Genomic DNA, 25,390 nt, shown 5'->3' with positions numbered 1-25,390 from the left:
CTTAAATTGGTGTGCAGGTGTATGTATTTAGTTAGTTGTTTGGTGACAAGAGGAAGGAAGGAATGAGGAAGCGAATGATGAACGAGAGGCTGTTGGTCTTCGAAGTAGCAGCGATTCAACAAGTTTCAGCGTTGCCAGCAATCATCTAATCAGCAGCACAGCTGCCTAAATGCGATAAGAGCGCTAGTAGTCGCCCGATGGACATCGCTGCCATTCCGTCAATTTCCAATCGCCACTTCAATAACATCCACTGTAGAGGAGTATCTCACACGTCTGGCAGACAAGTGATTGCCAATAGCAGCAAAACCACCAATCTAATTGCACGGGAAATTTATTAATTATCGAAAATATATTATCGACGCTTAGCAGAAGAACGTTTCAATAAATTCAGACACACAAAATGGTGATTGATATTAAAATGTGCCGCTTCGATAATGTGCCTTGGGGGTTTCGTTTGGTCGGTGGTGCGGATTTCGAATTTCCGCTGACGGTGGTTAAGGTTAGTACGCACACACACATACTCACATATGTATGTATGTATGTATACGTGTGCGCGTTACGGGCCATGAAAGTTAAATTTATGCGTGGAAAATTTAATTTATGACGTACATTTTGTGGCCACGGGAGCTGTTGTTGTCGTAAGCCTACTTGTTGTGTGGCGAATTTTCTCACAAAGCCCAAAAGTTGGTGAAAAAATGTGTAAATGAAAAATTTTTGTGGTCAAATCAAATTACGTAACTTTGAAATAAGTTCGTTAGTGGTGCGTTCGAGCAACAAAGTGTACAGCAAAAGTTAATGCATACAATACATACATACATATGTACATACACATCGTGGCGAAAATATAAGTAGGGAACAGATAATTTAGCATTCTTTGGCTATTTTCCTTTCGATTATTTAATGTATATTATTTTCTTATTAAAGCGTTATCTAACAAAAAGTCAAAATTTCAAACCTTGTATAAAAATTTACAAAAATTGACAAAGTTCCATCACCATTTCGATGATTTTAATTGTTACACTTCTAACAGCCGGTTGCACCAGTAATTTAAACTGAAAATGATTTTTTTATTTTCTGTCAATTTGCACATAAAATTCAAAAAAGTAAAATCATTTTCATTTAAATTGCTTTCATGAAATTTCCTATAAGAAATATTCTGAATTTGCTGTTTTGTGGCCCATTAAATTTTATTATAACAAAATGCAAATTTTAAGTGGCTCGGACTTAAGGTTATTTTTTTTTTAATTTTTTTTATGGCATGTGTTGCTCATTTTCGCCATACAAAAAAAATTCGATTATAATGTGGGTGGAAAAAATTGCAAAAAATCAACGGTAAGTTCGGGCTGCTGAAGACTTGGACTTTCTTTTACCAAAATTTAATGACCTAGAAAACTGCATACTCAAAAATTTTTTTTTAATCTGATAAAAATGCTTAAAATTTGAATGAACCTTTTTTAAACTTCGTCGAATTTTTGTTCTAAAAAGTTTGAAATATTGTTTTAGAAGGTTTTGTTTAGATCAGGGCTGCTCAAAATTTTTATACTGAAATGAAATCACAATATATGTATGTACAAAATTTATTGGTACACAGAGATTTTTGTTTTTGTAATTAGAATGAAGCTAAAAAGTACAAGTTTATTTTTATTGCACGATCAGTTAATGAAAATTCTTAGCAATGGAAGTATTTACATATACATATGTGGAATAATACAGTGGGTAAAGAAATGATAGCGACTAGCCACTACGCTGAAAAGTACATAAATTTAGTGGGAGTAGTCCGTGCACATATTTACATCATATCGCAAGCTCAAGTTTTCCATCTTCCTTAGGATACGCCTAGCTCAAAAAAGTCTCACTTTAAAACGTTAATAAATGATAGCACCATTGAAGCTATATGCAATAAAATTTAATGAGAGCGCATTAAATCAATTGTGGACAGGAGATTGGAGTTTCTCCAAACTTAATTTATAACTTTTAATATATTTTTTCCGCCGGACAATGGGTGACATTTTCCCCTCAAAGTAACGAAATTTATTTTTTTCTACAATCCGACGTCGGAAGAATGTCTGCAATCCTATCAACTTTACGCGGTGTGATGCTCCCAGCGATCTACATTGAATTCAGATTGGAAATCAATCCTATTTCTATATCCCCTTTGAAATTTTCCAAAATGTTTAGGTGGCAAGTTACAAAATGACGTTGCAAGTAATATTTCGTCATTCGTTTAATAATTACAAAGCACAACAAACACTACGCTTTGCACTCAAAATGCTTGCAAAAAAAATCTCGCGCTCGCACACTTTAGTGAACGCCATATATGTTTTTTTCCAATAAATTTCGTTTTCACTTTCAGTATATACGAATTTAAATCAATTTATAATATAAATTTTTTTTGAGTGCTGACACATTTTTTAGAATTTTTTTCATTCCATTCTTTTCGTGTAAGGCACTTTCATATGCATTGTGTTTATATTTCAGGGCACACGGGAGGGCCAAAAATTTTTTGTATATTTAAAGTGTAGATAATTTGCTTATGGAGTGAGCAGCTCTGGTTTAGATAGTAAGCAATATTTTCATAAAAAAGGTAATAAAAAATTTTTGAATAAAGAAAAAAAGCCAAAACTTGCTGAAATAACTCTTACCTATTTACATTTCCGCCACCGTATATGTACATACATACATAAGAGCAAAAGAGCAAACACACATTTTTTCATTTTCATTTTCGATTGCAATGGCATTGGTGGATAAGAAATTAAAGCGCCGATTTTTAAGCTCACTTCGTAATAAACTGCAGCTTGCTACAGCTTTAAGAGCATTAATGTGAATTTTGTCATAAAAGAAAGAGCACTTTAATGGCGAAGCCACTTGCTCGACGAAAGCTAGCATGGCGACAAATGAAATAATAATTAAAATGGCTTTTCGTTTGCATTAACAGGCCATAAAATATTTTATTATTATTGGCAATCAACACGCAAGAATGCGCTGAGCAAACAGCATAGGAATACATACATACATTCATACGTCAAAAGTCAAACACGCCTCATTATCGCTGTCAAATATATGTACGTACATATGTATGTACATATATGAGTCGAGCAAAGGATTCGCCTTACATTTTGGCCGTTGTGTAAATATTTGCATATACATATGGTACACTGATGTACATATATCTACTAAGATTACGTACATACGTACACACATTTACATATACATCGGTAGGTATATGGTAAACATTTTATGTAGATATGTATTTAATCAAAAAGTCGGCCAACCATTTACCTTTCTCTCTTTCCAATCACTCAAACCATCCATCATCACACCGCCATTATTGTCAGCTAACTTTCGCATGAATGTCCGCACTTCGTTCTTCTCCTTTCTTTGTCCTTTATTCATTCATTCTGATTACCATACGCTGGCTTGTTTGTATTTTTAATTACGTACCTTCTGTTAACTCTTCCACATGGCCAAGCGTATAAAAACAGCACTAGACATTTTGTGCGAAAAATAGAATTTCAAAATAAATAGAAAAAAATATCGCAAATTGAGAAAGAAAGAAGGGCGAATAAAGAATTTAAGAGTAGTATTCTAATGGTCTTAAAGACTACTACAGTTAGAATGGGTTCTGGAAATTTTTTTTTTAGTTTCACTTTTATTTCAACATATTTTGATTAAAAGAAAAATACTGATAAAAAGAAAATTTTTTATAAAAATAGGGTTGAAGTCTTGAAATTGCTGCCCGTAGATTGTTTGTAAGTCAAATATGAGTGGCATTGTGCTACTATGATAGCACGGCCGAGTAATCATAGTCAACTTATGTACAGTAGTCGAAAAAATTACAGCCGCACCAAATTTTGACAGGTTTTAAAATATTATTTTTGTTGTTATTTAATTTCGATTAGTTTTTTATAGTTCGTTATTTACCAACATCCGTATAAATTTTCAAAATATAGGTTTTTTATGCCAAGGTCAAGGGCTGTACTGAGTTTCTTACAAATTTTTAAATCGGTTACGAGATACACATACAGTGAACCAAACAAAAATTGGTACGCGATATTTTAGTAAGTTTTGACTATTTTTCTTTAGTTTTTTCAATGTTTTTTATTTTTTTTTTTATGAAAGTATAACTGATTACTTAACACAAATCTAAATTTCAGACTTTGTGCAAAAATTATGAAAATTCTCCAAAGTTTGACCAAAATTTCTAACTTCTTGATCAGAGTCTTTAGACAAAATTTTGACATTCAGTCAAGGATTACAAAATTTATTATATTTTATGACGTCCACCAAAATATTTCGGAAAAATATTAAGATTTACGTGAGCTGGACCGATTTGAATTTTTGAAAAAAGTCCCTCAGACGACAAAAAAGTTTAAACTTAAAAAATCTGCATAAAATTATTTAAATATATTTTCAACACAATCATATATATCATATCAATGAGATTTTTAATGCAGTTTTTCAACTTTTTGCCAAAATTGTTTTAAAAAAACTTGAATAACTGGGCCAAAGCTAATCCGATTTAGACTTGTGAAATATCATTGAAAAGTATTTTCTCATTGTTTTTATTTTGGTGTAAAAAAAATCTCGTTTAAGTACGTTTTTTACAACAACAGCAAAATGATAAGTAAAGGAAACTTATTTTCGCAATTTGGCAAACTCCAAATTGTTTCTAGACCCGTGGTTTGTTTGGCAAAATTGCTTACAATTACTCGTAAAATCCTCCTATGATATACGCCTATAGTCAAAAAAAAATCTCCCATACAAATTGACCCGTCCTAATATACATACATAGTAAAGGTCTGAAACAATCGATAGCACTATCGGCGCTATTGATGGTTTCGGCGAACGTATTGACCATTGATGGTTTAGACAAGGGGTTTCCAACTGCCGACCCACTCTCCTTATCGTAATACATAACTATACGCCCATGGTGGAGTAAAAAACCGAAATTAATCGCATCCCTTCCTTAAGTATCCATAATTTACCGCCAAATATTGCAAATATGTATACAATAGACTGGTGCTTAAAAATTAATTCAAAACCGCCAGGAAGAAAAAGTGTACCTTTAGCTTTAGTGCTTCCATAAAAAATTTGGTGGCAATCGGATAAAAATTAGTGGCGCGAAACTTTCCCAATTAGTTTACTATAATGCCTGATTTCCATTGAAATATGCTATCTAGAAAGTCCAAAATCCATTGAAAATTGCGATAGTTGCAGAAATAATACTTATTCTTCTTCTTGTTATTTCGCGCTGTAACCGCCCAAGCGAATTTTGCCAAGTTGAACAAAGCACGTCAGTCGTTTCTCTTCTATGCCAACTGACGCCAATCGGAAATGCCTAATGAAGCCAAGTCCTTCTCCACCTGGTCTTCTCATCTCAGTGGTGGCCTCCCTCTTTCTCCTCTACCACCAGTGGGTTCCGAGTTGAATACTTTCAGAGCTGGAGCGTCGGTGTCCATTCGAACGAATATATATGTATATATCCATAGAGTTTTCGGAAACGGCTCTAACGATTTTGATGATATTTTGTAGACAGATAATGTTTTGGATTTTAAGGTTATCTAAATAGGCATTATCTCCGAGAAGGCTCATATAAGATTGCCACCTATTCGAAGTATATAATAATAAATATAATATATAATAAATAATATATACGCTCAAGATATGTACTATTCATTTCATTTCGTATTTCCGAAAAGGGTTCCACCTAAATTTTAGAGTAAGAAATTTACTTTATAGATATCGAAATGCAAAATATTTTTTTATTTCCAAAATATTTTTTTAAAGCTATCAAAATGACAAATATCTGATATCCAAGCCTTGAAAACTTTAAAAAGTATATGCACTCCGGGCAAAGCTCAGTGAACCTGGTACTGGAAAAATAATATGGGTATCAAATGAAACAGAAAATTCTGTAGAATTTAAAAAATTTAAGTCTTTTGGTTCACATGGACAAATACGTATTGAAAATATTCTTTTAATTCATTTTATATTTCTAAGCTTGTAAAGTTGAAGGGCCGAATTCGAGGATATACTAGTCGTTTGTAAATTAATTCTTAACATAAAATTTTTTAAAAAATACTTATTGCAAATTTTCAAGGATATTCAAGTAGAACATTTTCAAATTACTTTTTTAATACCTATTCGACCTTATGCACCAAAAAATTTTAAATGTTTTTAATTCTACAGAATATTCTCTTTCATACGGTACCCAAATTGTTATTCTTCATTACAATAAGTAGTTTTTTAAGAAAATGTGTTCTTTCCTTTTTAGGTCATTATAATTTCTAAGATCAACCAAGTCGTCCGAAACTGTAAGAATACATTGATTGTACGCCATTTAAGTGACATGCAGGCTTAGGTTCTTTTAATTTCTTCTTTTTTTTTAAATAGAAATAATAAAAATTTAGGAATTTAAAGAATACGAGTCTGCAAAATACTTAAATAGCATAAATTATATTTTTATAGTATTGAGTGTTTTGGTTAATCCTAAAAAATTATATTGTTCTCAAAAGAGGATAACTCATTTTGGCGACCTCTTAGCATAACGGCAGATACGGGTGATTCAGGGAGGACCATTACTGTACCAAACACTAAAATTTTAGTCGGGTTCCGGCGTTGCATATATTTTTTTTTTACGTGGTTTAATATAAATACATAAATTTTGTCACCTTTATCTCGTTGTATCACTTCAAGTTTCGAATTTCGTTTATCCCCTGGCGAATTTGCATTTTCTTCTCATTTATATTGTCATGCTCTACATATTTAATAAAAATACGTAAATACAACACATACACACATACATACATACTTTTTTATTTCCTCCTTTAACTTAAATACTATACGAGTAGCATGCCAATTTTTGTCGGCAGCGTATCACCGCTGACCCACCCAATGTAATCACTGGGCCGCCAACTGTCAATTGCGACGCACGCAATACGTCAGTGTCTAGCCAGACAAGCAAATAAACCGAGAGGAAGTTTCGACAAAAGAAGGAAAAAATGGGTGCTCAGCGGCATTAAGCAGCAGCAGCAGGCGCACGCTCGGGCACACGCAAATGAAACTGTCGCATTCACTGTCACGTATGACTCGTGGGGGCTCGGGGTAGAGAGCAGATTTTCGAAAAAGTTCATTACCAAAATTAACTCACTGACCTAGCAAACAGCAAACGCCACTTGACTCGGCGTGCAAACGAATTTTTTATTCGATTTTGTACACAATCCTTTGTTGGTGTTTGATTTTCTCATAATTTGTTAATTTGTGGCATTTTGCTTTCTCCGAAATTAGGTCAATGAGGGCAGCATTGCTGAGGAGGCTGGCTTGCGTGAAGGTGACGTCATTGTGCGAATTAACGATACCGCCACTTCGCCGCTCTCGCATGACGAAGCAGACAAAGTTATTAGGCAATGTGGAAATGTATTTTTCATCGGTGTAAAACGGTAATTAGAACAGCCTTTAAATTGTGCGTTCGTGCAAATTTATTCAAATGCTTTTTGTTCGTTTTGTGCTACAGTGAAGGAGAGGAAGAACTGGTGCCGAAGATTTTCCCCGTTTTGGGGGTTGACGAACGTCCTACTACACCGCAAGCTTTCCTTGATATAAGTGGACGTAAAAGCCCTATTCCACGTCAGTTAGCAGTTGAGGAGCCAGATTCTCAGACGGAGTACTTACCCGAACTAGCGGAACGTCCATCATCGGTGCTTTCCGAGCAAACTGAAATCAAGTTGGTTGAAGAAGAGATTGCTGCCGTGCTTTCTGGCGAATCGGAGGTGCTACAGGATCATAATGTTTTGGGGTTAGTTTTGTGAAACAGATATGCATGCTGTGCTGTGGACTTTGTTTGTTAACTTAGATTTATTACATTAGCGTAAATTTCTACAGAATATTCCCCAAGCCGGGCGTTTGTATGGCTAGTGATGTGCTGCGTACACTAAATGAGAGCGCTACGAAAACCAAAGCGGAAAAGGATAAGGAGAATAAAAAGTGGTCAACTTTTTTGGTGAAGCCAGATCGACCCATACCGAAGAGCAAGGAACAGATCGAGGCTGAGCGTAGAGCGGCAAATGCGTACAAAGTGAAGATTGTCAAGTCGGCACCAAGATCACGTTCGACATCGCCAATGGTAAGAGAGACTATTGAAAGGAAAAGAAAATTTTAATTCAAATATCTACGATTTATGTACAGCCACAACCACCGCCACCAGAAACACCAATAGAAACAAAACTGCCAGTTGAAGAAAAACAACCGTCTCCGCCAAAGGTAGAAGAAGTTGAGGAGCCACCACCAAAGGACAGCGAATTACCGAATTTAGAAGAAGTTAAAATTTTAGTGGAGCCACCAGCTGAGGAGAACGAGAACGTACAAGTATCGCTAGAAAAGGAGCAAAAACTAGTAGAAGAAAATGTGGAGATAGTGCAGGAGACCAAAAAGGAGCCATCCCCCCCACCAGTCGAGTCGACACCCTCAACAGCAGCTGAACAAAACGGGGAAGGGCTTGCCACCACAAATGGTGAAACCACAAATGCTCCTGCTGAATCTAACCTCCCAGATATACAAGAACGCGAGAAGACCGAAGAAGAACTGGCACTCGAACGTCAACTGGCCGACGTACAACGCCAACTGGCCGCTCTTTCCTCACTACCATCCACCATACAAGCCACACTCGATGCCGTAACAAAGCAATTGGCCGCATTGTTGCCAGCTTTTCAATTGCAAACAGCTATCGCTGAACCACAGCGAGTAGACGCAGACGCTCCAGCAGCAGCTGAAACGCGTGCCATTAATTTGGAAAAGATTGAGGAGGGCGTAGAGGTGACCAAAGCTGAAGAAGGTCTGTGGCTTAAGGCAGATGTAAAATGGAAAATTGTTAACGAAAATATATTTTTTTAGCACCAAAGCGCGATAGTAACGATAATCACGTCGATACTGTACCCACTGAAGCAGTCACGCCCCCTGAAACAAAGGAAAGCGCTCCGGTAAAAATTTCAGTTTTGGACCCAGTGAAGAAGCAGGAGGCCAAGCAGAACAGAGAAGATATGCAGCAGTTGGAGGAAGAACAGAATGCGAAGAAGCAAAAGGTGAGTCTGAACAATAGATTGTGTAAATTGTGCCAATCTACACACCCATAAATGGCTAAGGATGGTTGCTTTTTGACACAAATAGTTTGTGCTATACTTTGTATGTTTTTTTTTTGTTTTTGAGAGCAGAAACCCAGATTAGTCGAACTATGCAGAAAAGTTTTCTTTCATTGAAATATCGCGTGACCTCAAAAATTTACAAGCTTAAAACTACTTACCAATAATTTATTGCGGAAATCGAGTTACAAAAATTATAAAAAGCGCTCATGTTTAAAATTGCAATCAATTAGCTTGTGCATTAAAATTTGACTGTTTGTGATACTGCAAAACGTTCTATCTCACTTATTTCCTTAGGTGCTTAATTGATCTGTTATCTGTATCGGGTCGCTTCTGGCAATCGTTCATCTTTATCAGCCAAAGTCGACAGTTTTGTCATTCCTTTGTTAGTGCGTAGCGAATTGCAGGTGCATTGCGGTGCGAGTAAGAGACCATCTAAGTGTCAAGGGTATTTACTAATAGACATAGACCATTTTGCAGTATCAGCCTCTGCAGCAACTAACGATTGTGTTAGCCACTCTGCATGTTTTCCTTATAAGGCGATGACCCGTGGTAGCACCAATGGCTTAAGATGTGTGTTTCCTCGTTTCTTGTAAATTTAAAAGCTTCGAAGTACTTTTCCATTTAAATTACCCAAAATTTGGCTAGAGACTTGATCTCGTATATGAGGATTCATCTAGACATTTTCTAATTTTAAATAAAACACTTAAAACCGAATTGACTGTCGGAACCTTTATTATTACCCGAAAGAACGGTGTCTGTTATATACTTTTTAAAAATAATTTCATTCAAATGTCGGCCGCGACTTCGCTGTGGGTGTCCATTCTGAAGGTCCAATAGTCAATTACTTAATTAATTAATTGGGTTTTAATAGAGATTCCGACATCCATTTCTGTTTTTAGTGTTTTATTTAAAATTAAATGAATGGTCTAGATGGAGCACCCATTTTATATATTTGATTTCCTGGAGCCTAGAAAAATTCGTTTATGACCAGCTTACAAGTGGCGAATGGCATACTGGTGACTTCTTTTTATGAAATAATTTGCTTAAGACAAATATTCGTATAAAGCCACCATAATATTAATCCTCTCCTTCAGGAGATTTTGTTATTAAATTCGAACTATTTGAGAAAATTTAAATGCTGCCGGGTGGAGTGCAATTACTTTTCACGCACCACTTCCTGCTTAAGATTTCCATGGACGATTTTCTAACCAGATTCAAAGTTTGGACACCCCGGTCTGTGCTGACTGGTAGAAAACCAAAGTTGCCCAAGATATATGATGATTCTAACAGTTCCGACACCCATTGAAATGCTTTTTTAAAACAGGCAAGATCTGCCACCACTAAGTATTTTAATAATTTAATTCCGTCATACATGAGCAACGGGGAACTAGTGTAACAAGCGCGTGAAATCAATATTTCTGATTTTCCTATTAATTTTTGATAGAGCCTTCGACTAAGATGATACCTAGTTTTACATTTCATCCGCTTTCCGCAATAAATCCTAAATGGTTACAAGCGTATTAAATAAATGTCTCACAAAATATGTTTTTCGTTCACTTCTACCAATCCAAAAATTTACCCACAAAAGTTTTAAACACGTGATTATCCACTAAATAATAGCCCTATTTAAAGCTTTTGGTCTTTTACAGCGGCAAACAGTACGCTTTGAATTATGAAGATGAAAAATTAAGCCAGAGCGTGCTTTAACAAAATCGGCAGCTTCCCAAAAAATCCACATGAAGTATCAAAAAAGTTTTCACAATATCAAAAAAAAACTTGTTTTCAAAAAGCTGAAAAGAGGAGAAATTATGTAAATAAAGTACTAAAGTTTTGGCATTTCCTAGCAACCATGAAATTATAGAAAATGCAAATATAACAAGAAGTCAATTTAATTAAAATACAGAATTGTGTTCAGCACATGAAAAGATATATAAAAACCTTAAAGTTTATTATCAATCAGCCTACACACTAATCTTTTTCACAAACTTACTTATCTACACTCATACATAAATAATTAAAATAAACTCATAAACTAGCACCTACACTTTTATAGCAGCACGTCTACATACATACATATATACAATATATGCAGACGACCAAATGCACAAAGCATACACACAACTCAATTTACATGTTTTTGTTTGTGAATAAATTGACCGAAAATTACATAAAACTGGCCCTAAAACTGGCAGCGTAACGATGTCATCGAGGAGCTCGAAGAGGAGCTGGAGCGCAATCACAATCCCAGCCGTCGATCGAAACGTGCCTTTGGCCCATTAACACCATCCTCGGAACGGCCGCTTGTTTTGCCCGGCGGTAGACGTTGGTATCGGCCTAAAGATGCATACAATGATGAATTTATAGCGGAAACATTAAGTGCACAAGCGGAACTCATAACTGGCACTACATTGGGGTAATTTATAGTCCATTTTCTTTTTAAATTTGAATTTATGTATTTATTAATGTAAGCATGTTTGAGCACTGGAGTAATCACTGAACTCAACGATTGACCTGGTGGAAAAACCTTGGTAGAAGTTTTGTTTTTTAACAACAAAATATGTTTATTTAAAGTAACCGCTTACTATATTTTTTGCTTAATTCGGTGAATACCTCCATTGCTGATCCATTTAGGGAAATTCATAACCTCATAACATATTATGTTGCATGTTAGTGATCTTAGGAGTACATAATATATGTACATCATTTCACCTTCTGACAATAGATCATCACTCTTCGAAAATTTGTAATTCAAAATTTAAAATTGGTGCTATTTAAATTCTGGTTAATTTTTACCAGGGACCGAAGACACGTTTTACAGTTTTGGTTTAGTTCGGCATGATACAAAAATTTGAAGTCAAGAACGTGCCCACAAAAGAGCCTAATGGGAACAAGAATATTGAGAGCAGTTTGAAGGGGAACAAAGTGAAAACAAAAGGTTCGGAAACGCTTCCGTAAAGAGCAAAATGCGAACAAAACCCTCGGAAACGTTCTCAAGAAGAACAGAATGAGAACAAAACTCTCGAGGAGCTCCAATTAAAAAAAAAACGAACAAAAGTCTGGGAAACGTTCTGCTAGAGAAATGAACTAGAACAAACGTTTTGAGAAATATACAGCGAGAATGGGAGGGGCAACTGCGTGTTGGGATGAAAAATCGTTTCATAAGAAAACTTAATCATTTAAATTTCCAGATCATTTATCATTGGGTGAACAGTCCATTTAAAGAACAATTTTTCATTTTCTGTGCAAGAAAAGTTCGGGTCTTAAGTTATGTGTGAGTTCTTTTTTTGATTAGTTTTAATATCCAAATATTTCAAGCTATTTGAACACTAGGAGAAAAAATTTGTTCTTGCTTCTTTTCTTCGCCAATAGCTCAGAGAATATTTTTTACAGGGTTTTGTTCTTATATAGTAAGTCCCATTGAGAATGTTTACACGAACGTCACATTATTTTGCAGAATTTTCCATGTACCTATTTTCAATACTAAATTACAAACTCTTAAATAAATTTGGATTTCAATGTTTATTAACTATTTACTTAGTTACTAAACTTCTTATATTCATTGATGTTCTGTTGACAACTCGTATTACCTCATGAATTCCTTTTGAAAATTTAACGGTTAACAGGTATATTTTGAGCTTGTAGCAACAATTTTGTAACCGTTAAATAGATTGAAATGGTAACTTTTGTTAATAAAATTGTCGGCTGTAAAATGTTCACCAATACTCCGAATAGGCCTGTAAGACTCCCACAAACACTGGCAGTTATGGATTTGCTAGCTAATTAAGTAGCAAAGAGATTATTGCTGGTGCTTAGACAAGTTATTCCTGGGAAGGCTTAAATTAGTCAAGAAAGTTTCGACCACGACGATTCATTAGCAAATCTATTTCTTGAAATAAACCTTAGTATTTAAATACATGGAAAGTTAGTTAATAAATTGGGTGCAACATAACACGCAGCACTGCGACCTAGAAGATCGTTTGTATCTAACCTGAGTATTCACAAAGAATGTGCTTTGACTTTTCGCTTAATTTAAGACAGAGACGGTAGATGGTTTTCTGACCAAGCTACATATCGAGCCCTAACCGACAAAATAACGTAAGCGACATTTTTTTTCTTTTTGATGCAGATGGCCATATAAGGTGACCTTACCGCCTCGTAAAATTTACCTATAAGGTAACAGAACGGCTGACTTTCAAAATGTCAATTGCTTTGCAGACGTACAAAGTATAATGTTCCATAATGCCGAACTGCAAAATATTGACAATTTATACTTTTCTAAAACGTATCCGAATAGTTATCGAAACGCATCGCTAGAGTAATCAACAGTTTGAATAGCGCAGTATAACAGTATCCAAACATTGTATTGATACATTTTGGAAGTCAGCCAAGGTCTCCAAGAAGACCAACCGAGTCAGTGAAAAGGTTTCGACCCACAAGGCCAGACGATCAACCTCGCTTCGTCAGTTCAGCGGTGACCATATTTTCTTCAATACGCACTGATCTGGGCCCCCAGTACAGTTCTTCCGTTCTTCTCACCTCTAAAGGTGAGACAAAACACTCCTTTAAAAGCCTGAAGGTGAGAGGGCCGTAAGAAATTTCTTCCAAAATTGTAATTCTATAGTTAGTCAAGCTAATATGCTCTTGGTTTGACGAATTCCTGCGATGTTACGCCAATGCAGTACCAATTTAGTACTTTCCTTTATGAACGCCTCCTTTATCGTACTGGAATTTACCGTAAGGAAGGGCTCCGGTCCTATTGGGATCAATGCAGCAGCCAGTCTGGCTAGCTGATCGGCTTATTCATTTTTTTTTACTCCCATGTGATCTGGTACCCTGGTTATTTGGATAATATTATCCTCATCAAGGAAATTAAGCTTTTCAATTCACTCCGTTCCGCCCGACTATTACTTAGTCCCACAATAACTGAGGGTATAAACTTCCGCTTGAAAGATGCTAGGGACGGTTTCCAAGGTTACTGACAGCTTCGGTTTAGGGTCATATACGCCTTCTCCAATGCCCTCAGGGGTCTCGCCGGGACATGTACCTCCAATTTAGAGGTAATCCAGGCAGCCTTGTTGTATATATTGACTTTGACGCTTGTTTCGAAGACCACACTACTCTGTGTATATCTGAGAGTTTTGATATTTATTTCTTCTTTCTGTCTAATTTCGGTCGAGCAAATGGATTATTCATATTTGTGAGAAAGAGAAAGTGAAAAAGAAAGAGTACAAAACTGAGAAAAAGGGAACAAAAAAGGAAGGATATGAAAAAAATGTAAACCATTCTATTTAGGTATAATGCGCGCTGTAAATTTTTGGCGTTAGAAACGCAACTGTTAGCGTTCTAATTAATTGCACTTAAATTTCAAAAACTATTCAAAATAAAGAGTTATTCAAAGCGATAACTTGCAACAAATCCCTTTCTTGCAAGCTTTATAGCTGCCTTTATGCTTACTTTTCTGCTGAAACTCGCCTCTGTCTCTGATAATGCTCTGATACTTTTACTTGATGCACTTGCTCCACTTTCCCATTATTGAGGAAAATTCGTCAAGAATTTAAGGAAAATATTCTTTGTCACCACAAAAAGATTCTGAGTGAATGAAACGCATGAATTAATAAAAAAATATTTACCTTTTTATAACCATGGAATATATGCAGTAACCACAAAATCTGTAAATAGATAAAAGTACATTTTTGGTAACTAATGTGTTAAAGTTTTTAAATAATCTTAGAATCTTATAGGAATAAACAAAAATGGTTCAAAGCTTTCTCACAGATTTTTTTTTACATTTTGATTTAGAAAAATGTTTAAATAGAGAAAACTTTAAAAATTACTTAATCCCATTAAGTTTAGAAATAAAGCTTTTCTTTGTCCTTTTAGAAGAATCGTTGTCACTTCATGTTAATGTATTACGTCAACGAAGTTTTAAAATAAATTTTAGGAGTTAAAGCTTCGGAATTTTCCAAAAACTTTCGGCATATTTAATTAAAATTTTCTAAAATGGTCTGTAACCCATACGAAGCGAATATTATTTTTTCCAAAACCTATTTAGGTATAATCAATAAAAACTTATTCTAAGATTTGTGTAGCTAAAATATTTCGCGAAATATTTAATTCGGACACATATAAATAGTGCATATTTTTGTAAAGATCTTCACCCTCTAACCCTGCTATAAAAGTTTTGTTAGTTTAAGCTTAAGTGGCTACTGCTATTACTACCAGCTCGCATAGGTTTACGATTTGGCCGAAGATACATCAAAACGCTTACTCTACTTTCAGCCAATTCGTGGAGATACCGAATATGAGTAGTTGCCATACAAAAAAGCCCTTGCAATTTTGTCATGTCCTACAGCCAGTTTCACTAAACTTTTTAAGTGAAAATTAACTTTAATTTAATTTTTTATTTAATTTCTCATTTAAATTATTTTCAGTTTCAATAAGCTATTTATTTAAGTGAGTAAAAAGTGGTTGTAAAACAGACTACGCCAGCGAAAGCTTTCTATTTGTACTGAGAGCTTTAGCACGCTGTGTTTTAATAGCAGGGCTGGTATACAAGTAAGCAGCAGATACACAATGATCAGGTGATTAAACGTGTAACACCTCTGAGTGTGGTTACTCACACTTATGACGTTTTCGTTTCTACAAAAAATGTTGCCTTTTCATTACCCGGTTCTTAGTGTTTGTGCTGAGAGGGCAATGAAAAGTTAAAATTTTATTTTATTTAAGTGAAGAGCATAGGTCACTTAAATCAAAATTAAAAACAAATTAAAATGGATTAGTGAAACTAAAATTTCGAAAATCTAACTTAAATAAATCTGGTGAAACTGGCTGTTATTATGGCCACATAAGCGTAGCCATATACGGGGCACTGAACTCACCACGTATGTGCTTTTTTAATAAGAACTCCCTAATCATGAGCTTGTCAGCGAAAGTGATATGGTGATACTCTTTATTTCAAGCTTTCTCGTTTGCATTTCACAAACTGCTTCACCATCACATAGGGTAATTTGCAGCAGTTCGCACAGCCATTAGACGCAGGTTGTCAGCAGCTTCCTAGTATACAGCGTCTGGTTTGATCTGAGCGTCTTTCGGATCTGGGTTACGGAATGGCGAGTTCCTCACAATTTGCTTACATACGTGTATGTGTATGTAGGTATCAAATTTGTGACCAAAATAAAAAAAACGTGGTACTTGTTTATTTTTTAACTTTAAATTCACAACTTCAAATCGATACAAAAAAGAAATACGGTAGATATTTATTCATATTTTAACCTCTTTTAATAATTGGTCTCATTCCCATCACTTTTTGACTGTTGCACTGTGTAATTACTTTGTCGACGATACCGCGACTAGCCAAAAATGTTGCTGTGACCAGATTACATATATTTCTATTTTTCCAGCGACAGATAAGGTTCATCCTCTTCTTTTATGTCAAACTCGTACAAATTCATGGTGTCGCTGTAACGATCGAAAAATTCATGTTGCCATTGACAAAGCGTTTAGATTATGAAAAAAAAAACAAATCGGAAGCTGTAGCCCGTCGGATAAATAAATTTGTAAGTTATGAACTGATTCCTCGAAAGTGTGAAAAGGCAGATTTTTAGATTTTTTGCATTCCTTTCCGTCGTCGCACCTCATAAACAGGGCTGCCAATTTAGCTCTTTTCCCGTCATATCTGGCTTTTTCGAAGTCCATTTAGTGGCAGAAAATAAGAAATTGCGGGAATCGGAAAATTCAGCCTTTTGGGAATTTTCTTGATAAATTTTTAGCTTTTTCCATATATTTAAAATCACAAGATAATTTAGATTACCAAATAATTTCGATACGATTAGAAAAGTTAATATGTGTTCAGTGGGCAATGTTTACGCGCATCGCAAGAGAAGATAGAAGACATTCTAAAACATTTTAATTACAGTGATGATATCAAAGAAAAAATAACAATTCAGTTTAATGGAACTAATTTTGTAAAATGCAACAATACATACATATACATACATATGTATGTAATACAATGGAATTCAAACTTATATTGATGCAGATGGCAACAAATTGTTTTCCGATCTGGCGCAATTTGCACTTCATTTAATCTCACTACCTTGGCCTAATGCAGACCTTGAACTTTATTCAGCCAGTTAAACTTGGTGAAAGCAAAGGTACGCAGCGGTATACACTTATATATATAGTTATATTAACTTTTATTCTCTTATTTTTCATTTCTTATGAATTTCGATTCCATCTGTATTATTCTATTATTAATTTTAATTTCAAAAAATGTTTCAAATGAATTGCTAAAAATTACATTAATATATACCTATTTATTTTTCAGCTTTTGTTTTGTGGGATCTAACACTTTCTAGCGTTTTTATAAAAATCTGGATTTTTTTATTCCAAAATAGTTGGCAGCTTTGCTCATGAAACAGCTTGGTCTTAAGCGGTCTGAGCCAGATGCGGTTTTCCTGGGCCTGGTGTTTGTGTTTTCTGAAATCGGTGCCTTAGGATTTTATTCTATTCTTTTTTGTTTTTAGAAGAATAACCAGTATTCCTCACTGCGAGAGGCGATGGCGCATTTTCCGTTGTGTTTCCTCTAACTTCTATATAACGTTTTATTGCGAACTAAGTATGTATGTATGTTTGCAGCCTTACTAATTGCTCTTATAAAGCAGTCCGGTTGGCTTTTTGGCTCCACTTTGATTTCGAGGGCTTTAAGTGTAGTGTTGCAGTTTTCCTCACTTTTGCCTTTACTTATGTAAGTAGGCATTTTTAAACTTTCTAGTCAAAATGTCTCTACCGTTGGCATAAAGGGAGTATTCATTAAGTATGCTGCAATTCCTAAATCCTCCTTGCGATTTTTTGTAATGGTGATTAACGCACATCGCACCTATTGCTGACAGCCGAGCTTATGACTCCTCTAAAACAGACGAAGAAAAATATTTTCCCTAAAATTTCACTCTGGAGCTTATTGATCTAATTATGTATTCAAGTAGTGTAGCAGTCTCTGGGAAGTAAAATAGTGCATGGTCCAAAGTCTTTGTTCATTTAGACACATATAAAATTATTAAAAATAGATATGATTTTTTTTTTGTTAAAATTCAAAAATACGAGCTACTAAGCATTGTAAATAACGTTTTAAGCTTTAAAGCATTATTCTTCATATCTCATAATGCAGTAAACACAATATTTTATATTTAAAGGATAACAAATACCTACTATTTAAGCAGTTTCCTTTCAAAATTTATTAAAATTATACGCATGATTGTACATATGTGTACTAGAATGTAAGTGCACATTTTTGTTTGTATCTACTTATATATGTTATTGTGCTAATAATTTAAAATCATTTTAATTTTTTTTTTTTTCATTTTCCAAATCATTTAATCAACTTTCATACAACATACATACATTCATAAAATTGTTTGCTCTCGCACATGAATGACGCAATCGACTACAATAATTACAACTGCAACTACAACAAATCAAATTATATTTTGGTACGTACACCTGCATACGTTCATTTTCATCGCAACTACATACATATGTATCTATGTATGTATTTATTCATCGGCATTCGGATGCATTTTCAATGGAAGTTGTACATTTGAAAGTCCATTACTCGGCTACGATCCAAGGTATGAATAGATATCTTTCAATTGATAAATATCTAACTGTTGTGGTTCGTTTCGCCATATGTTTACATATTTTAATATTAATATTTTCTATACATTTTAATAAATGTTATTCGAAGTCAGTGTGTATGTACATATGTACAGTTTGCATGAGTATCTTTCGAGTATTGTTGTAATGGCTATTTGCTGATATTTCTACACATTTGTAATTTCGAAATGCCAATTTTCATTTCAATTAACTTTGCATGCTTTCTATTATAACAAACTACTCACATTCACACAAATGTATGCATTTTCGTATCGATGGTGCGGCAGATTACATTCGCCTTTATTCATCTATGGCTAAAGAAAATATTCACAATAGTTTACCCTTACACATTTAAATATGCATGTACATTCAGGAAAGTAATATGTATATATATTTATATTTATAAGTAACTGCCGTTAAGAAAAACTTCTGCAAAAAAAATAGTCTAGTTCGGGATGACTCCATTGGGAGTCGAAAAGAAACAGAACTTTTGATCTTTTTTATATAAAGCGCAGTATTCCATATTTTCGAGTTGTTTTTTAAGGTATACCAGCTGTGACCTACACATGTATTTAAATATATTATGCAAACCCTAAAGAAGTCTTTCAAACCTTAGGCTAGTTATAAAGTTAAGCACTTTGGAAGGTGTCATGTTTCAGATTTTGTATGGAGATAATAATCGTTCTCAAAGCTGTAGATATACGTATGCTCGTATAAGGTAACTTGGAGTATATGTGCCGAGGTTCGCTCCACGCAGAGAACCTGTCGTCCATCTTATCGAAATGGCCGATTTTAAAATGCTGTTAACTTAGCTCGCATTTTCCTATCAGGTATCCACTGCTACTTCTTATCCCCTGCCGGCTAAGGTTAACCAGTTGTTCAGTAACTTCACGAGCGATAGTTATGAAAGATTTGGGTTGCCTTTAACCCTTTGGCATATGACAGTGGGTTGTAACCTGAGAATCCTCCGATTTTGTCAGGAGCACTCTGCCGTAATCCCTTGGATGGGTCACAGACAGGCTAAGAGCCATGGATGGCCTATTCGAATCCGCATTTTCCTGTTTATCCAATACAATTTTGCAATAGTGTTCTAGCCTTGATGCAGTTTTACGCGAGTCCAAGGCTTTTTTATTTTACCTGACTATCTGACGTGATGTTAAGTGTGACGTGAAGACAATCCCCGGCACAGATTTCAATTGCAAAAATTTCCGCTTGCAATATGCCTGGATATGTGTTCATCAGTAGAGCTTTCTGAAATGTATATCCAAATGGGCCCATTGTGTTACTACCGTTTGACACCGTTCAATTATCCTCACCACTCCGTATCGCTGATTAATCTCATCAGCCATATTGCGACGGTATTTGAAACCTCCTGCCTGCTTCTACACAGTGCAAGGCATTTATACAAATTGGGGCCGGGACCTTGCCTCTTATGGGCGATGGAACGGTGATGAACTTTGTTTAGTTAGTTGAATATCCTTACTCAGAGCACTAAATCGAGCGAGTTAAATCGAGAGTTTACCTGCAGTGCAGAGCATATGATCTCTCAGTACCAAGCCTACAACGGTAGATGACAAAGTAATCTGCATTGCCATTGTTGACAACAGCTTTTGCTAATGAGCGATTGTATATATTTATTTTAAATAAATGTTCATGAATTCCTTAGCCACACTGCTCAAATAATCTGAAAGTCCGGTACATACGCAATATAAAGTCAAGGCCGTATCTAAGAAAAGTCGCCTAACATGGTGTTCGCATGAGGCGATTTTACAGGCAACTTTTAGTTGAAAGCAAAAATCGCGTGGTGTGAACGGCCTTTCAATTAATCGCTTCCAATGAAGCTGGGGAGCAGCCAACTTTTGATTCAACTAATCGCCTCTAAAATTGCCTGGAAAATCGCCTCATGCGAACACCGCATAACTTCGACAATTTTTATGCGATGCAATAAATGACATATCAGTTTAATTGAAAACGGAATTAATTTTAGATAGTACTACATATTTTGAATTTGTGGAAATTAGTGATGGTCAAAACTTAAAAATAAGAAAATATGTTTTTTCCCCCTCGATAAAAATCCGGGCAATCCAAGTCTGACAATAAATTTCACTTCTCACAACATGTTTGATCTTTAAGATTCAATGAAAACTAGTCATTCAAAAACTGATAAATCTACAAAACCGTATTTTCTGACCTTAAATGAAAAGTCGCGACCTCCACATGTTTTTTGAAAAATCTATGAAAATAGGCAATAATATATCTCATAGAAAGGAAGGAAACTTGAACTTAAAAAAAAAAAAAGTTTAGATGGGCACCCTAATATACATACTTATATTCTTTTCAAAGTTTTTATTTATTTAATTGTATGCATTTCGATTTTCAATTTATTGTAGTTTTCTTTTGTGTAAGTATATCTGAGTGTTTCACTAACATCTATATTTCTATTGTATGCATGTAAGAACAATCGTATTCACCATTCATCTCCATTGTATATCTTTGCAAATTATTTAATATTTCCATAGAATAGTGTTTTTGGCACGTGTGTTTGTATGCATGTACGTGCATATGTATGAATTTCAGGTGTTACTTTCTTTTTTCAATGTACTACATACACTTTTTTGGTTGAACAAGTAGTTTGGTTCATCTCTACTTTGAATTGCCACTTTTTATTTACTTACCTGAATTAAATAAAATTCATTCTACTAAGGCAATTGAGGTAAAAACAAAGCAAAATAACTCAAATTTGTAACTTTTAATTGGTAAGATGTTGCGCACATATTTATTATAGCAACATTCTGGCAAAATTTACGGGTATTTGAATATAGGCTTATGTATGTATGTACATATGTACAGCCGCAAGAGTACTAAGTACATATGTATGTAAGAAACATTTTTGAGAGTTTTGCAAGATATGTATGTATGTACCTTGTTGGACAGGAAGACACCCGATGCTTCAATGCCTGAAACCACCTCATCACAATTTCACTTTAGAAATATTTGCGTATATGTATATGTATGTATGCACATAAGTTCACATCGTAAGGTAAGCAAAACTTTAATTGGTGGTGGTTCGGAAACAGACAAACTTTATATTTGACTAGATTACAGTCTAAATTTGAGGCAAGTCGCTAAATAAGGACTAATGCTTTTTTAAGTCAATGAGAATTGACGTCGTACCGACTAGGTTAAGATTTTTACTGCGACAGGATAGCCATAATTCATGTTTGAAAGAGTATATGTGGAATTCCATACCAAAACGGACGGGGCTCACACTTCATGTGTTTGATATGTTTAAAATGTTTAGGGTTTATGCATAAACATTAATAATAAATAAATATGAAACTTGAGCTTGTTTAATACACTTATAAAAACTTTACAGCACAAAAACGAAAACAAATCGACTTAATAGTTTTTCAAATATCTCGAGAACGGGACGAGGAAAAAAATATAAAAAAATCGCACACACATCAAAATTTTCTATGATAATAAATATTTTTTGATAAATAAAATTAGTTTTTGAAAATGTGCCATCTCAAAAAAAAATTTAAAAAGTCACAATGGTAGCTCTGAGTATTGCGCAATATTTAAGTATAGTATTATGGGGTGCACTCTACAATAAGTTGATTTATATAAGCTTGAGCTGTCAAAATTTTCTATTTGTAAATATTAGGAGAATAGCAACAAAGATATGATGGGAAAAATGATACCTGGCTTTCGCTTATCCCTATTTTTACCTCCCTTTTATTAGCTCGGGATGTAACTATAGCCGTGCTTTATTTATCCAGAAATTTAAGCTATTAGCTTATTTTGTATGGAGGACTTACCCAACATAATTATATTGGCTTATGAGAAGCTATCTTGGCTTGTATATTGAACAAGAGCCATTGCCTTTCAGCATCAGAAATTTTCTCCTTCAGCCAATCAGAAAGAGGCAACAACTTACTTTGACACTATTTTCAGTCAAACAACTCTCAAAATTAGGCTAACATAGGAAATAAGCTAATTTCGTTTTATTTGACCAAGATTTAGCTATTTGCTTGTGATGGTTTAATAAAACATGCCTTATGTAATATTGATGCGCCTAAAAGATGCAGCAATTTCTATTCTCAAGTTATATACCAGATGACAGTACGAACGCTAATTATAATAGGGAGTTTTTTAAACTATAATTTTATTATGAAATAAGAGCAAGAAATAATGTTGCTCATACGCCATGTATCCCCGCGCTTGATTAAACTTAATAGGAAAACAAAAGCTATAATAAAAAAAACTGATACCTGAAGACAACGGGGGAATAGGATGGCGTCAGCAATACCCTAAACGAAGTGTAAAAATTGTGCAAATCATATGTTCTGCTTGACCAAAACTTTTTCTACGATGAGCCCTGATAAAAAATCTCCCCTCTTCGTTAAGAATTTTTCAGCCACTCAAAGGCCCTCTGCTAACTTCCGTGAAAGGGGTGGAGGAAATAAGATACTGTAAGGGCCTTGTGATCTGAACCGATTCTGACTTCGGCACTGCCACAAATACATATATGTACATATGTCCGTATGAAGGCAGCGGTGGAAATGCCTCACTCATCCGCCATGGCAGCCGGGTGTGATTGACATTAATGAGCCGTATGAATAAATACTAAGCAATTGCTTTTTCTTAAAATTGCAGAATTTTAATTTAAATTTATTTGAACAACTCGAGTAAATGGTCTGAAATTTTAATAAAAAGCAATTTCTTAGGTTCTATTCGCACTGCCCATTGTATCTGCAATGTCAACATCCCGGTCAAAATATACATTTTAAATTCGCTGTAAAGGCCTGTATGCAGCTCTCAAAAAAACAAAAACTCCATATAAAATGACGTACAAGAAATGGCTAAGAAATTTTCTTGGGTCAAATTTCCGTGTGGCAGTACGCAGTTCTTAAGGAATTTGCTACGCTTTCTAATATGGTTTTCTAAAGTTTTTTTGTGAAAAAAGAGCACAAGGCAACCCAGGTTTGAAACAGAAATATATGCCCGTTCCATTATTTCTTGAGGAAAGAGTGAGGCAACAGGCTGTGAAGTATCAAAAATTTCAAAATTCCTTGGACACACCACGAAATAATGGTAATTTTTTCATGATCGTTTTCTTGAGAGCTGCATACAGGGCATAACCATAAATAAGAAATGTTAAAAATAAACCCAAATTTTTGATAATTTCAAGGCTTGCCAAGAAAACATATTTTTATAACTCAAACGGCTCTCAGTGCCCGCTTTGGAATAGTAAGATAACTTTACACATTATGCAAGGGGCTCAGAAGCGAAAAAATATGAAAATAATCAGCATTAAATCTAAAATTTTAAAGTGGTTTGCTTGAGACTTTACTCATTAATTTACTTTGACCTTTTACTTTAAAGGTAGGTATTTGTATACATATATCGGCATAAATACAAGCAACAGCAAGTCCTTCACATTGAATCGTTTTGATAAAAAAAAAATTAATATAACATTTTAATAATAGCACGCTCATTAAATGCAGGTACACCTAAACTTAAACTGCCTTGCACCTAAACCACCGACCCGCGTTGCACCTCCCCCCTTATCCCGACATCATTACGCAAAGTAGTGTTGAACAATCAATTGCACTTCAATCAAATTTGCATTCATGCACTTTTATGTGTTAGTTTTTGCTTTCTATTTTTTTTTTTGTTTTTGTTCGCTTTCATTTCATATTTGTGTGTGTATGTGCAATAATGCATTGCTTCAATTGTCGGGTCAGCGCAGTGCTAGACCAACTGAATGACTGACAGGCAGTTTGAAGTCCCTACCCACCAAGCAATTTATTTTATTTCATTCAACATTCAATAGTTTTTCACCGACATGCTTTTCGCTTTACTCATTTTATACATTTAATGTTCACATTTCTTTTTTACATTTCTATTATGTCTTCTGTACAATTGCTTCAGCGAGTATGTATTGCGAATCAACTCGCATCATGTTGAAAATATGTAATGTTTCTTTGTAATTTATTTTATTTCGTTTCATTTAAAATTTTTTTCTTTTCCCTTTTTTTTTTGCTATGCGCTTCGACCACCACAATACATACATATGTATTGTATGTATGGGTGTGCACACAGAGTCAACTTCATGAAGTATCAAAAGCCTGAAAAGAAAATCGACTTGAATAGAAGTGAAGTTTACAAAGTAATTCATCACTTGGACCGACAGCCAGTGCGCGGCATTGAAGTTCGGCCACCCGTGGTGCCGGCTGAAGTGGATATAAGAAAGGTGGCGCTGCAACCGTAACTTGCCACTTGCCACTTGCCGCTGCGCGAGCACCGCAACAAAACTCCAGCTGGAATATGTATGTATGTACATACATACCAAATATATATATGCTAATATCAAAACCATGTTTTCGCTAAACTCAACAACTTTGGTGGGATGCACAAGAAGCAAAGCAGCGAGCAGAATCAGAAACAGTAGCCACAAACCACAAGCTGATGCGTGCGTCAAAGAACCAACGCACCCAACAATTTTCATATATAAATACATACATATTTGCATGCATATATAATTATGTAAATATGTATGTATGTACATACAAATATGCGACAACAAACCTCAAATA

The 25,390-nt window shown here is 34.8% G+C and overlaps 1 protein-coding gene and 1 long non-coding RNA gene across 2 annotated transcripts in view; one reads left to right on the top strand and one right to left on the bottom strand.

Moving 5' to 3' along the window:
• LOC118746180 overlaps positions 1-25,390 on the bottom strand; it is a 192,763-nt gene that overhangs the window by 103,757 nt on the left and 63,616 nt on the right. Inside the window, exon 2 of the long non-coding RNA XR_004993790.1 lies at positions 14,768-14,806. This is a non-coding gene — a long non-coding RNA (uncharacterized LOC118746180). The remainder of the gene's footprint in view (positions 1-14,767; positions 14,807-25,390) is intronic.
• Positions 401-25,390, top strand: LOC118746179 (titin-like). Its single transcript, XM_036479983.1, has 10 exons — positions 401-499; positions 7,288-7,439; positions 7,514-7,795; positions 7,882-8,122; positions 8,185-8,830; positions 8,890-9,077; positions 11,330-11,550; positions 18,725-18,763; positions 24,897-25,123; positions 25,216-25,390. The coding sequence occupies exons 1-9, from the start codon at positions 401-403 to the stop codon at positions 25,063-25,065; spliced, it is 2,037 nt and encodes a 678-aa protein (XP_036335876.1). The 3' UTR covers positions 25,066-25,123; positions 25,216-25,390.

This window comes from Rhagoletis pomonella, unplaced genomic scaffold (genome assembly GCF_013731165.1).
Source record: "Rhagoletis pomonella isolate Grant_MI unplaced genomic scaffold, Rhpom_1.0 Rhpom_scaffold_00010, whole genome shotgun sequence".
In the NCBI taxonomy this organism is placed as follows: domain Eukaryota; kingdom Metazoa; phylum Arthropoda; class Insecta; order Diptera; family Tephritidae; genus Rhagoletis; species Rhagoletis pomonella.
This window is presented reverse-complemented; position numbering and strand designations above follow the sequence as displayed.